This window comes from Coenobita brevimanus, chromosome 14 (assembly GCF_032717465.1).
Source record: "Coenobita brevimanus isolate Jiangsu-jjx chromosome 14, ASM3271746v2, whole genome shotgun sequence".
Taxonomy (NCBI): Eukaryota; Metazoa; Arthropoda; class Malacostraca; order Decapoda; family Coenobitidae; genus Coenobita; species Coenobita brevimanus.
Genome location: NC_136967.1, coordinates 6,673,702 through 6,688,838, shown reverse-complemented (window position 1 = coordinate 6,688,838; position 15,137 = coordinate 6,673,702). Strand labels below are relative to the sequence as shown.

General features: G+C 40.9%; 2 protein-coding genes across 4 annotated transcripts in view; both read left to right on the top strand.

Annotated features, from left to right (window-relative positions):
* milt (trafficking kinesin-binding protein milt) overlaps positions 1–15,137 on the top strand; it is a 275,578-nt gene that overhangs the window by 228,210 nt on the left and 32,231 nt on the right. For all 3 annotated transcript variants that reach the window (XM_080286080.1, XM_080286072.1, XM_080286088.1), the window contains 3 exons: positions 9,695–9,771; positions 12,485–12,689; positions 14,712–14,882. In XM_080286080.1, the coding sequence (XP_080142206.1) occupies positions 9,695–9,771; positions 12,485–12,689; positions 14,712–14,882 (453 nt within the window). The remainder of the gene's footprint in view (positions 1–9,694; positions 9,772–12,484; positions 12,690–14,711; positions 14,883–15,137) is intronic.
* Positions 1,301–2,509, top strand: LOC145417558 (uncharacterized). The gene has a single exon (XM_080286268.1). The coding sequence runs from the start codon at positions 1,301–1,303 to the stop codon at positions 2,507–2,509; it is 1,209 nt and encodes a 402-aa protein (XP_080142394.1).

Below are 15,137 nucleotides of genomic sequence, written 5' to 3'. Positions count from 1 at the left end.
AGCTTTCTGCATTTTTGTTACTGCCTCTGCCTCCCTTTCTTGCTTTCCTGTGCTTCTCGCTGTCTTCCTGCTTGTGCCTCAGTTACCGTTTTTTCTTTAACACAGTCTTCTTTATTTCTCTTTATCAGTCAACCCTCTGTATTTGTCTCGGTTTCTCAGTCCGCCTCCTTATATATCTTCACGAAAACACTATATCAGCATGTGCGTTTATTTTAGCCATTTGTGCAATCTTGACAGCATGAAACAAGACACATATCAGACGCCTCTTTATCATCATCATCATCATCGTCATCACCGTGGTCATTTTTTTTTTTTAACTCCCTAAGGTTTTGTATTTATGTAAGTAGATAAATTACACTCACACCTGCGGGATAGAGCCATTCCGTCGACGATTTCAAATTTCAGCCCAGCCCTCACTTATCGTTGCTTGCCTTGCTTGTCGTGACCCGCCTGCGTGTGTGTGTTGTTTTTCTTTTTTTTTTCTGTTACCGGGTATTGATTCTTAGGTTAACAAGACGGTGGTGTATCCCTGGGTAAATATTAGCGTTTAACAATGGTGGAGGGGCGAGAGGGGAGCCTATTTTTAAAGCGTTGCTGTGGAGTTATTAGTAGCAAGATAGAAACTAGCCAATCCATGTGAAAAAAAATATAATAAAAATGAAAATAAAAAGTAAAGGTATAAAAAGTCCATAAAACTTTCCTAAGCTGAACTAGTGTATAGAAAGATTTTTTCTAAGTTGGACCACTCTTCATTTAACAAAACGAGCCAGTGAAATCACCTGATATAATGTAAATTTATCGCATATGCTGGAAAGAACTGACTGAATGCTATATTATTGTGAGAAGGCCCCCATTCTAAATGAAACTACCTTCCAGTGAACAAAACGAACGAGGAACAATGAGTGAGGTCGGGTTAAGTTATCGCCATGTTGAAAAAAGTGTTTAAGTGACGCATGCGGTGAGAAACCATACTAAGGTGCATAGTAAAGTGTGTTTTTTTTTTTTCCCCTTACAGAGAAGTACTGTACTCGATAGTGCTACCCTTGTGCCATAGTAAATTCGACGGTAGCGTTTCATAGTCTGGGAGCAGATTGGAATAACTAAGACTGAATAGTCCCAGTGACCATTGTGTAGTCAATAGGCATAAATATAAATCTCCTTCCATGTGCCAGAACTCTGGGTCAAATTTTCGAGTGTATGGCCTGGGAAACGCCATGCCCAGGAGAGACATTGTGACTGACTGAGGCACGAGGCTAAAATTTGCTGGAATGACGTGAAGCTAAGGAGTCTTGAGGAGAGGATGCTGGAAGGGGTGGGGATGCCTCTTGTGTACAGCACGGGAGGGGGCGGACGTGAACAGCGCCGCCCCATGTGGACTCAGCACGAGAAGGCTGTGTTAAGGCTCCTCATGCGGCAGTACGCGGGGGTCACAGAGTTCGACCCCCCAGATGTACACAAACACCCGATCAGGAATGAGATGTGGAGGCTGCTGACGGCTCGGTACAACGCCCACCCGCACGTCAGATCCAGGGACACGAAGCAGCTGCGTAAGGCCTGGGAGAACCTGAAATATCGCGCTCGCAAATTGGGCTCTGAGGCACAGCGCTCTGGAAAAGCACAGAACACCCCTGGTACAGAATCTACCTGGCCTCTGGATGGTGTGACTCTTCCAGGGGTACAGAGAACGCCCACACACACGCCCACGACCCCGCCCACTGAAGCTGGCGAGGTGACGGAGTGTAAAGAGGCGGAGGAGGAGACACAGAATTATGAAGAGGAGGAGGAGGTTGAGAAAGAGGTGAAGGACGAGGTAGAGGATGAGGCTGTGGAAGGACAAGAGAGCGTGGAGGGACAGGAGGGTATTGAGGAAGAGCGGAGCGCAGCAGTGCTTAACTTGCACCCCTTGGTATCTTCTCTTCTGGGTGGTGGTTTGGTTTCACTGGCCTCCTCACTGCCCTTCTTCACCTCACCGACCTCACCCTTGGCTCCTGGTCTCCTCCTCCCCCAGGTGGTATCCTCTCTAGCAGTGGCCGATTCTGAACAAGCCTCGGCAGCCATTAGGTCTTCCATGGCAGGTTCCACTGCCTCGCCACCTCCACCTCCCGTCACCACTACCTCAGGCACAAATATTTCTACCTCAGGGGCGTCTGTTGTGCTCAACGGCGTATCTCAGGCTCCATTGCAACCCGCGCCACAGCCAAATGCTTTTTCTCCCTCACACACGCCGGATAAGATGCCTAAGACTGAACCAGATGAAGAGGCAGAGGGGGAGCGAGTGCGGCAGAAGGTAGCAAGCGTCGAGGCGCGGCTGCGGCAGTCTGAGGAGCAACACCAGGCGCGATTACAGCTTCTGCGGCTTCAGATGGCTCAGTCTACGGCAGAGCACGAGGCTAGGATGAGAGTGTTGGCCGCCCAGCTGCAGTTTTGGCAGCGCCGTCTGCGTGGCGGTCAGGGAACCCTCCCACAGGACCATGACACGGACTTCGACTGTGACGATACTTTACCATGACCCACCTCATTTGACCTCGATACTCATTCCTTTATTTACTCAAGACAGTAACATTTCACCACCATATCCCATGGACAGTGACCATGTATCCTTTATTAAAAAAAAAAAAAAAAATAGTATCAGCACCCTGGTGTCGGATAAGATATGAAATGCTTCGTCTCTGGTTCAGTCGGTATTGCTGCCATGTCTGTTTAATTTGCAGAAATGGTTGAGTGGCCATGTAGTACAATGTTATTATGACGAATCCAGCTATATATATATATATATATATATATATATACATACATACATTGAATGGGTGCCGACACTTTTTTTTTTTTTTAATCGAGGGTACCAATACGATTGACAGGCAGCAAAAATAAATTATTGTTGCATGAAGGTTCGATTAAATCGAACCCGTCAATGATTTTCCACACGTCCATGTTGCCGTACCAGTTAGCCTACCTCTGGTAATTCTGAATAACTGATTGTACAGACTGATGCCATATATTACATTAACTAGTGTCATGGTGAAATACATAGTTACTGAAACAGGAGAGACAGTATGGGACTTTCCAGAAATTTTCCTGTACTTCGTAATGTGAGGCACAACAAAAATACGGTACTGTTTTAAGTTGACGACATATATTTTCCCAACATGACACATTCCACTCCTGATGTGACCATGACAGTGACCCTCTAACCTGAGGTAACCCCCTCTGGCATGACTCTGCTTGTAGCAAGAAGAGCAGCAGGTAGCCAGGTTGTGAGTAGGCAGGTGTGTGTGTGTAGGAAGGTGTATAGGCAGGAATAGAGGCAGGTGTTGTTAGCCCCTTCACTACGAGGGGTCTCTTCCTAAGTTGAATATCAATCGTCGCCGTACGAAAAAAGGAATTTAAAACGCCATCTTCCTGAAGGGGTTAGTGGCAACCCTGTAACCCCTTCACTACGAGGAGCTTTTTGTCCATGAGTTGAATAAAATTGTATGGAAGTAGCAAGATTTTTTTTTTTAAGACGCCATCGTACTGAAAGGGTTAAGAGACGGCTTGTTAACGCAGTAGTGAGGCGAGATAATCATTCCGTATAAATATGTCAGTGTCGAGTTGTGTGTGTTGAAACCGTGCAGTATTCTCGTTGGCTTGAGAGGCTTTTTAACACCTTTTCCTCAGCGATTTATTTTTGCACATTGCACCTACTTATTCTCTAGTGTGTTATTGGTGGAAACTGTCTATATCTTTTCGACATAAGGGTGCGGTGAGGTAGGATCCAAAAATCAAGTAAAAACACGACAGAAAAAATTAGTGTACATTAAAAAGATACAAATAACCTACAAGAGTATAGTTTACCGAGATGAAATGTCAGATAAATCGCTAAAGAGGAGTTACGAAGTGTCCTACGAGAATATAAGGCCGTATTCTCTAGGGAGGCTTCCTGGCACATTTTCCTTAGCGACTTATTTCGCTCACAGCACTTCAATATTCTCATTTGTTTTGTCTCTTTGGTATAGGCATAGTTGCATAAATGGATTGTATGGATTCTTTCCCTTCTTCTGTTTATCTTCTTTAAAAATGAAATATAATAAATAACACACAGGAGGACACGAACGTTGGAAATGCAAGGGCGTACTCAGAAATGTAGGAAATGGTGTGGTCCAGTAGGTAAGCATCGTGGGCTCGGCATGACAGAAGGGAGGAGAAGGGAGAAGGTGACAAAAGTAAGAAGAAAGAAGAAAACGGAAAGAAAATAGAAACGAATGAGTAAATACAAGAGGTATTATGATTCAGCAGTTTGAAATTTTGTCAATATGAGGAATTATCTTCCCGGAAAGTATTTATCCTTCCATTATTCGTATTATATGTTCGCTGAAGAGGAATGAAAGGGCAGACTAACGAAAATAATTAGTATACAAATATCGTAGTCTATGTAGAAGTAAACATGGTAGGGAAGAGGTGCCAAAGAGCCTCCTTGACCGACGAGAAAACGGGCTCAAGATTACCGCGAGTAATGGCCATGTCGACTGTTTTAGGGCCGTATTCTAAGTGGTTCTGGAGATTTCGTTAAACCTTTTCCTTAGCCATTTATTTATTTATTTATTTATTTTTTGCATCGCGCCTGAATATTCTCTTGTTTTTTGTATTGGTGGATACATACAATACATACATACCGGTGGGTACATACAAGAGAATGGTAAGGTGTATTTTGTAAAGCAGCACAGGAAGAGGTACAAGCGAAGCTACTTATACTGCCTAGAAGACGGCACAGTTAGTCCCGTTTAAGGTAAACAACTAATGTGGAACTCAGTCTTCGTATACCTCAAGGATGTGAGTGTGTGCGTGCGTGTTAGTGTGTGTGATAGCTGTACACAGACTCGGTACAAATTACTAATGAGCTGAGGTGTTAGTATTGCCAATGTTAAGTAATAGTAGGGCCAGCTAATGAGTATTAGTCACCAGGGGCATCGTTCTCGTCATCAACGCTGTCAAGGCTTTCTAGCACTTTCTCTTAACAATATACTCAGCCTACTTCACTTAAAATTCTGTTATCTGTTATTTATGTTTTTCTGATGAGGACATAACTTGGTAGTATCACACAAGAGAATATCAACGAACCACATTCAGAAATATCCTTAATTATTTTTCATATTACACGTGAGAGAATATTTTGTTAGTTTGTTATTTATGTTTTTTTTTTTTAATGAACATAGACTGCATAAACCAGAAGAGATTGACGAGCCATATGGCTAAATATCCTTAATAGATATATGGAACGTTAATGTTCTCCTTCATGCCGTGTTATAATAATTGCATAAATAACATACAAGGGTATTAACGTGCCTCATGCAAAAAGAACCAAGGAAGGATGGAGATGCTAGAAACCATTTATGCTGACGAGAATGTGGCCCCAAAAATGATGTTGGATAGTAGGCCACCGCAGATACCATCACTGTAAGGAAGTTGCCACAATAGACTGCTTATACAGTAATAGATGTTGAAGCGAGATTATAATCCATGCCTATTTAGATATCTTTATCCGAGGATATAAACATGTTATGTCTCCGGCGTTTGTTAATTTATGAATTGGTACAGCTAGTCCTCGTTGTAAGTCCCCCCCCTTTTTTTTTTTTTTTTTTTTTTTTTTTTAAAGAAGTCCTACAGTAAATCACAGGAAAATTGCCTGTTTAAAGCCCCAGAGCCGATTTCCAGTTTCTTCCCAGTTTACAGTGCTAATTTTCCAGTTTTCCCAGTTTACTATCCAGTTTCTTCCCAGTTTACAGTACTGTACTAATTTTCCAATTTTCAGTTAACTGAACTAATTTTCCAGTTCTTTCCCAGTTTGCAGTACTAGTTTATGGACAAAGTTGATATTTTGGAACATTCCTGACTTATAGTGAGGATTGCCTTTACACTCACAGTAAAATAGTTCCTCCTTACTTATACCCAGCTACAAGGGCCACGATTCTAGGTTCAGAATCACGAACATCCCATACGGTCTGTTGCTTCTCATAACCAAAATTTTGCGTTTGCATGAAGAAGAAAATGGAAGTTTTTGCACTCCCGTATCCTTTCTTTTCCTGCCGAAACAAGTCACGATAGGGAACTGGACATAAGTTTGTTTGCAAATGGGCCCAGAAAATGGTACAATAGCGCTGTATTCTGTTGTCCAGAAACGAAGCCTTGATCTTATGTTCATTTACGATTTGGTATTCAAAACTCGAACATATATAGCCTGGTATAAATAGGGAGGACCTTTCGTCCGTGAGACATCAAATTCCTTTAATGACTCAAGGAAGACGAACGTGTAGCTGCCCAGGGATAAGATTTTCGAGCATATTTACAATTAATTCCCACTCTTAGTTCAGATATTGATTAGCAGGAAATGGAGATAAGTTTCTGCACTGACCCTTCCATGTCCTTCCCAGAAAACAGAAAATTGTTTATGATAATTTCCATCATATGATTAAGATTTGTTTTGTCAGTAAAGAACCCAAAAACATTTCTAGTTACGACAAAGAATCGATCGTAAATACGTTCGAGAATCCTACTCCCAGCGGAACGACTATGTAACTTGAAGAGAGCTGGCCCAGACACTCAGCTTTAAGTTACATCACACTAGAATCTTGCTGAAAGACTCTCCCAGCTCCCAGTAGTGCTGTGCTGAGCTTAGCGGTGCTGTCAATGTAAATGCTGTACTGTCAAGTTTGGAAGCTGCTGTCCCTGCCAAAATCTGTCCTTGCGGCTCCACTTAAATACATGAAGATGTACAGAGACTGTATACCTGATTGTAATTACGGAGATAACTATATTTTTAGTAAGATAAAGCAGTGGTATGGTCGCCAATAAACAGGAATTAGGTCACGAGTTTTTTTTTATCCTTTGGTTCATTTACAGAATTATGTGGCTGTGGGGTAGTGGCTTCACCCATTTGTGTTCACTGGTTCTCAGAAAATTCACAGTATTTTAAGTTATTTAAATGGTTACCGGGAATCATTTTATTAAAATTAGTGCCTGATAAATCCCTATTTACAGTGAGCAGTACTGTAACAGCTCTGGACCATCAGTCTTATATTGAGCTTCAGAATGTATTATGTAAAGTTTTAAAGCCTAGGAAACCATTTTCAGTAATGCTTTTATAAACTGTGAAGAACATGACCCTTCAATACAGTCAGAATATGGACAGAATCATTTGTTCTTAAATAGTTTTAAATTGTGAGTATCAGCCTCTAACAGTTGTTTTTGTCTATCGATATCAGTCCATCCATTTTATATATATATATATATATATATATATATGTGTGTGTGTGTGTGTGTTAGTGATGGTCTGAAAGTGTTTTTCAACATTCATTAATGGGAATATGAATTTTCAGTATTTGCGAATATGAATGCGAATATTCTGTTTGATGACAAACTTTTTATTTTATTTTATTTTATTTTTTTAATTCATTGATTTCACTGTTTTACCTATAGAAAATTGAATGAACATATTTCCATCACTTTTGTGTTACGAGGACCCAATTCCGACGTACATCCCCCAGGAATATCAGACGCATCCTGGAAATGGAGAAATGAATTCCCCGAGCTAGACCTTGATCGATCATATAGGCCTGAAAGGTGATGGGAGAGCACTACCTCTCCCAGCAGGGCAGCTACCCGAGTGGGGCATGAACTCTCAACTGTTTGGTCTCGAGTCTGGCTCTCTACTACTGAGCCACCCTGTCCCAAGATGGCTCAGTGGTAGAGTGCGAGTGCCTAACTCAAGACCGAGGAGTCAAGAGTTCTCGCCCTGCCCGGGTAGCTGCCCTGCTGGGAGAGGTAGCGCCCTCCCATCACATGGTGGGGCTATATGATTGATCAAGGTCTAACTCGGGGAATTCATATCTCTCTCTCTCTCTCTCTCTCTCAAATTCTTGACTTACAGTACTTTTTCTGGTTCTGAGCAGAAACTCTGAAGATTGCTCACTTTTTAATGAGAAATTATCCAAATCTGTCATTTGGCAAAAAATCTGGAGAAATCCAGAATTTTCTGGGAATCTGGCAACACAGCATGATGCTGCAGGTACAGGTAGCTTGGTAGTGGTACAGCTGTTTGGTTGGCAACACTAGCCAAGAACAAGTAGCTTTTAGCAGCTTTTTTCTTTTTCTATGAATTTTGTAAGGTACATTATTAATATTCACAAAATACACTCACGCCAACATGTGAATGCAAATAACGAAAAGATATGCAAATATTTGCGAATGTCAAGGCAAATATTCGGACCATCACTAATATATAGATAGATAGATATAAGCAGTATCATTATGAGCATGTAATTACAAATACAGGTACCTGTATGTTGTGTAACACACAGGAAAGTTAAATGATGACCACCGAGTTTTCATCTGTATTTCAAGACATTTTGAGGGTGACTCTGGACCCTGAAGATGTCTTGAAATACAGATGAAAGTCTGGTGGCCCTCTTCATTTGATTTCCTGTGAGTTACACATTATTTACTCTGTGTGTGTGTGTATATATATATATATATATATATATATATACGGTATATATATATATATATATATATATATATATATATATATATATATACGATATATATATATATACATGTATATATATATATATATATATACATATACAGTATATATATTCCAACAAATTCTTTTACATCACGAATAGAGATTGATAACCAGCAGTGACAGGTAAGCCACTTTCCAACCATTAAGTTTTGAGCATTGCTTTACCTTGCTATGTTGCTCTTAGAATGTGTACAGTGGTTATTATGTACAGTATGTCATGCAGTGAAAGAATGTACTGTACAGTAGACTCCCAGTTATCCATCGTCGCAATTTCCAGCCCAATGCAATATCCAGCGCTGCTGGTTCGGCTCTATTAAAGCATTATCTGGCGAAATTATGCAATATCCACCACAGAAATAGGACATAACCCAGATTTCCTGTGCAGTATCTGGCATCGAGATGCATCAGCCAGCTTTATTGTATTTTATGCATGATTTTCATTTTCTACTCAAGTACACAATGTCCAGCTTGACGGAGAATATTGAGCCAATGGAGGGTGTACTATGCAACATCCGGCATTCCACGTTACTCGGCATAGGTCTTGGGTGAAATATGCCGGATAATTGAGAGTTTACTGTAATAAGTACAGTATTCATCAAATGTCCCAAATAACACTCACCAGTGACACAAAACCTACGAGGCTTGTAATCTCTCATAATATACACGTACTCATTGTGAGAGAGATGGGATATAATAGGGAGAGGCTTGATATAACTTAAGTACTAATGGAAAGTATGATGCTGTAAGGGAAGGTAAGTTGAAGCTGTTCATTTCCGTTTCTGTCCTTTAAATCTTCCTTGAAATATAATGCGTTTAACATGAATATAAAAAAAAAATCATATGGAGACAAGGAATAATATATGAAGGAATGTGTAGCAATGATTACATGCAGAGAGGATTTCACTGATATTGTATGTTGAAGCCTTCATAGGATTTAGGGCAGAATAAGAAAAGCATTTACTGTATTCCAAAAGAGGGACAGTGAGCTAGATTACAGTATACAGTATAGTGGGAAAAGAGGAGAGAAGCAAGGGATTACCACTTGTTTATTATTAGTGATATTACTGTTTAATTTGATTCATCTTGAACCTAGGTAATTATATTCTAAAGTAACTTTGTCATTTCTTCCTACAGTGCTATGTGGCAACCGTGTGAGCCAGATGACCAAGACTTACAATGACATCGATGCCGTGACCCGACTTCTCCAGGAGGTCAGTCATTTGTGCAGGTTTAGATACTGTAGCATGAGAGAGAGAGAGAGAACTAATATGGCCCTAACAAGAGTCAGTTTTAGTCTCTCTCTCTCTCTCTCTCTCTCTCTCTCTGTTGGAGTAACAATTATGTTTTTGAGTTGCATGTTGTATTTAAAAATTACCAAGAACTGCATTGACAAGAATCTATAACACTATGTAGGATCATGTAGGCTAATCATGTACCAGTAGGCTTCATTTTCATATGCATATACTGTAGTAATTTACTGAACACGTGCCTCATAAAGTTCTTTTATCCTTTTTTGCTTTGTTGTGGCTCACCATTCCTGTTACAGTAAGAGTCCTGCAATCCGGACTCTTGGGAGGGACTGGATCTCATGCCAAAGCTTATAATTGTAAAGCCATCCTTCAGAGAATCTTACATCATTGTCTGTTTCCACATCCTTGCTATACTGCTCAGCCATCTTAATTATCATTAAACTCGTTATAGGCTTGCCCTCAGTGCATTTGTCTGTAAACCACTTGTACAGTGCTTCATCCAGTTCTTCAAATTTTGGCCGTTTCATATTTTTCTGACCTGTCCAGCGACCATTGACTGGCCATCCGCCACAAACTTTGTCAGTTTATCCTTAGCTGCCACAATTTTCGAGATTGTTTAGGCCCCAATGTTATAGCTTCCATTATCTTCCAACGTTCTCCACCATGCACAAGTCGTGTTATCACCTTGAATTTATCACTTATTGTTAGTGTCACATGCTTTCGTTTAGGAGTTTTCATTCTATCTCAACAAGTAGAAGGTGTGGGAGCCATTGCTACTTTGTTGTAGTCACTTATTGATCTGAAAATTTAGTGGAATCATTGGCAGAGTGTCAGACTGGGCACAGACTTGAGCTGAAGATGACATGAGTGCCGTCTTCCCTGCTTGCTTCCACTCCCCACCACTGGGGGATTTCAGTGCCACCTTGAAAAAATCAGTGTATCAGTATAATCAGATTATTGATGGTTGCTGTTTGCTGATGATACAGTATTGTTGAGTGAAGATGAATGGGAGTTGCAAGGTTTGATGAATGAATTTGAGACAGTGTGTAGGAGGAGGAATCTGAAAGTTAATGTAAACAAAAGTAAAGTTATGGTGTTTGAGAGGAATGAAATCACAGAGTGTGCAGTGAGGTTGGATGGTGAGGATATGGAGAATGTGAGTGCATTCAAGTACTTGGGTAGTGTGATGAGTAAGGATGGAACTTTGGGGGATGAAGTGTGTGAAAGGGTACAGCAGGGAAGGAAGGTTGTTGGTACACTGAAAGCAGTGATGAGAAATAGGGAGGTGAGTATGGAAGTTAAGAAGTCACTGCATGATAGTATTGTGATCCCTACCCTGACGTATGGAAGCGAGGCGTGGACCTTGCAAGAGGGGAACAAGTCAAGAGTGAGAGCAGTGGAAATGAGTTACATGAGAGGAGCATGTGGAGTGATGTGGAGGGACAGGTTGACGAATGAAGAAGTGAAGGAACGTTGTGGGGTGGATGTGGATGTGGTTGAGAAGATTAGGAGAAATACACTGAGGTGGTTTGAACATGTGAAGAGAATGGAGAATGGAAGACTGACTAAGAGGGTGTATGTAGGTGAGGTGGAGGGAGGGAGAGGGAGGGGTAGACCGAGGATGAGGTGGAGGGAGGGAGCAGAGAGGTATATGAGGGAGGGGGAGTGAGTTGAGGGGAGGGTAGTCAAATGGTGTGTGACAAAACGACTTGGAGGCGTTTTGTCTGCGGCCACTCTTTGCGGGATTAGGGCGTCGGGCTATAGATAGATAGATAGATTAAAGGACTTTTACTGTATTCTGATTATGCTTTTTTCATATGGGAAGTGCTGCATTACCACAGTCCAAAGAAATATTACCCTTCTGGACCCAAATTCATCTGCCATTCCATCCCATTACCATCCCACTGACATACTGGCATGCTTACCATCTTCTTGTTTTAATACTGGTCATTACAGTACTGTATTGCCAAAGTCAGTACAGTAAAGTGGGATTGCCACCACCTTTACTGACCATTGCAATGGTATGTACGTTGATGACTCTAGCTTTGGGGGATATACCTTGGCATAACTGTATGTAAAGTACTGTATAGAAGCATAGACCCTCCCAATATCAGACCTCGATGTAACAGATTTTGGATTTATTGAACACCTCTGAACCCACTGAACTTTTGTCAGTTATACCGAGCTAGGGTTGATAAATGGGGCAGTACAGTGTACAGTACATATGTTTGCTACCTATTTTACTCCAACCTGGCCAGAAATTGCCCTCTCCATCATGATTGTTGTAAAAAAAAAGCACAGTATAGTTATACTGGTACTGTACCAGACATGAAGAAGCTCTATGATAAGGATGTGACGTAAGCTGCAAAAGGACAAAATTATGGGCCAGGTCAGTGTAAAGTGGGTATATTTTTAATTTACAATACTAGAATATGATATTGTAGTAATTTATTTTCAATCTTGTGTGTGAATTCCCACCTGGGGGGGTGACCCTCTGATTGATCAAACATTTGACTTTATTGAACCAGGCTTCCCCCCAATTAGTTCAATATAGTGAGGGTCTGCTGTAAAACTAAATCATATTATGATGTATCACATAATGATAATAGGGATGTTAAATGTATTTTATTACTACGATACTGTGAATTTTAATGGTCCTCTTTAAAACTGACAGAAAGAGAAAGATCTTGAGCTAGCAGCCAAAATTGGACAGCAGCTCTTGAATCGCAACAAAGCTTTAGAGGAGCGCAATGCCCTCCTGGATGCTGAAGTTGCTACTGCGACGGAGAAGATAACGCAGTTGAAGCATGACCTGCAGATGAAAACAGAACTCCTCCAGATTTACACCAACGATGTTGATGACACGAGCAGCTGCGAAAGTAAGTGACATGGTGCACTTAGAAATGTACAGTATTTAAGATAAGCACCAGTTACAGATGAAGAGAAGCAGGGAGAGAATTTAGCAAGAGAAGAGGTTGTGCTTACATGCAAGGATTTTTTATTAGGAAATATAGCAAATGGGTAGGGAGCCATGTACTAAAGGTACTAGGAAGTGTACTGCATAACCATGGCAGACTGAAGTGGTATAAACAAAAAATATGCTAAGGATTATTTAGAGCACTGTACTGTAATTGAAACTTTATAGTATTCTGAAGGATTACTAAAGGTACTAGGAAGTGTACTCCATGACCATGGCAGACTGAAATGGTAAATCAAAAATATACTAAGGATTGTTTAGAGCACTGTAATTGAAACTTTATAGTATTCTGAAGGATCACAAGTTAATGAGCATCGGAAAAATTGTGTTACCCTAGTCATGCCGCTGGGAGGGAAGCATGAATACAGTAGTTGTTAGTCATAAGGATAGATATATTAAATCTGGTTTATGAGAAGTTGAGAGATAAGGAACAGTAGAGCACTGTAAGAGAATAATGGCTCAAGTTTAGATTAGTAAACAAAACAAAGTATTGTTGTTTTTGTTGATCAACCCCAGTCTATCTGGCCGAGCAGACTCATCAGCCGCAGGCTAGCAACCACCCCTGCAGGGCTGTCTGATGCAGTGAACAGATGTCCCCTTGTGGGTGACAGTGCCTTGTCACAGCAGGGCACAGGAATAGTTTGGAGGTTTAATTCCTGGGTGGACATCAGATTTGCATCTCTCCATCCATTTAACAGGGGCACCATAGGTGGTGGCAGCCATTGTCCTCTCACTTGATGTAGTGCTGCCTACTTCATCCTTCAGCATTATCATTCTTTTTCTCTGTCTGCCCTCCTGTGTTCCTATTTCTCCCATCTTTCCTGTCACTTTTTACTACTCTTCTTTCATATCAAGTGCCCTTACATTGAGTGACAAGTCTAGTGGTTTTCTGTAAGCCAGGAAACCATTTACAATGCTGGGTGGTAACCATATAACTAAACCATGCTTGTTCCCTGTGTGTCAGCAAGTGGGTTGGCAAAGGGTTAGTGCCCCTCCCCGTAAAACAGCTAACTCAAAGGTAAATGGTCATCCCTTTTGGGATTATGGCATCTGGCTATAGATAGATAGAGTAACCATAGTAGGTTCCACTTCACACTGTTCTTTGGTTATATGGCTGTTACCCAACATTGTAAATGGTTTCATAGTTGCAGGAAACTGGCTGGCTTGTCAGTCAATGTAGAGCCACCTGAAGTGGAAAGAAAAGTAATAAAATGTGAAAGAAAGGAAAGGGAGAAGTAGGAAGAGGAAGGTAGACACAAAGAATGGAAAATGTGAAGGTCGAAGTAGGTAGCATTACATCAGAGGGTGGATGATGGTCACCATCACCAACCACCACCAAAGAAATGTACAGTAACTTGATATAAAAAGTGAGTTCGTTTGAGGGTAGCATCCTGAGACTGAAAGTTTTTTTTTTTTACTGTTCCAGTAAGGATAACTTAGAAAGAATATCTTTGTTTTAAGACAGAAAACAGAACATCAGAGTAAGGGAGAGGAAAGAAGAATGATTAGGGAAGAAAATGGAGCTTGGAAGGTTTTGGTAACCTGGAGACATGTATGACCTTCCTTCATCAAGAGGTTTTCTAAAGGAATCAAACAATAATCTGATATATTACTTAGTTTTCATAACGTACCTCTGTTATTTCAGTATATTGCTTGGTTTTCATGATGTACTTCTGTCTTTTCAGTACTGTCCTGAAAAGGTGGAAGTACTGTACTGTGTACTAACAGTGTAGTGAGCAAGCTGATGTTTTTTTAAAGAATATTACTGTGTTGCATATACTGCTGCAGGTGTTGGTGGGTTACAGACATTTTGATGCAAGTGTCTTCCAAAGTACAGTATTAAATCAAGTCTGTTCAACTACTGTATTTTCCTTATTGCTACACCTTTTGCATATAGTGATTAATGTATTTGCTATTCTTTCAGCAACGCCGACTAGTATGCGGCACATCAATGTGGATATTCTGGAGCACAGAGTCAAGAACCTGGAGGATGAGAACCGCTCACTCCGACAGGAGGCATCCAAACTTGCCTCCGATACCATGGAATGTGAGGACAGGGAGAAAGAACTCGTGACAGATGTCATTAAGCAGCTAAGTAAGTTTGGTATCTTGCTCTGTCTCCTGACTCCGTAGTGAGTTGCAGTGTTAATAACACTACTGTGATGCAAGACTGACAGTGTCATAGCAAGTGCGTTACAGTACAAAAATTGTTAAAATGTAACGTGTTGACCCAAAAATCTTATGAAGTGTGATATAATGCATGATGATCTAGAAGTTTTCAGAATGCACTATCCAGTGTCCTACAGTAATTGTGTTAAATAGGAGTTCTGCAGAATCGGCTAGAGTGTAC

What these genes read in the sequence shown, in the direction of transcription:
- LOC145417558 (XM_080286268.1), top strand. Translation starts at nt 1,301, where the DNA reads ATGCTGGAAGGGGTGGGGATGCCTCTTGTGTACAGCACGGGAGGGGGC.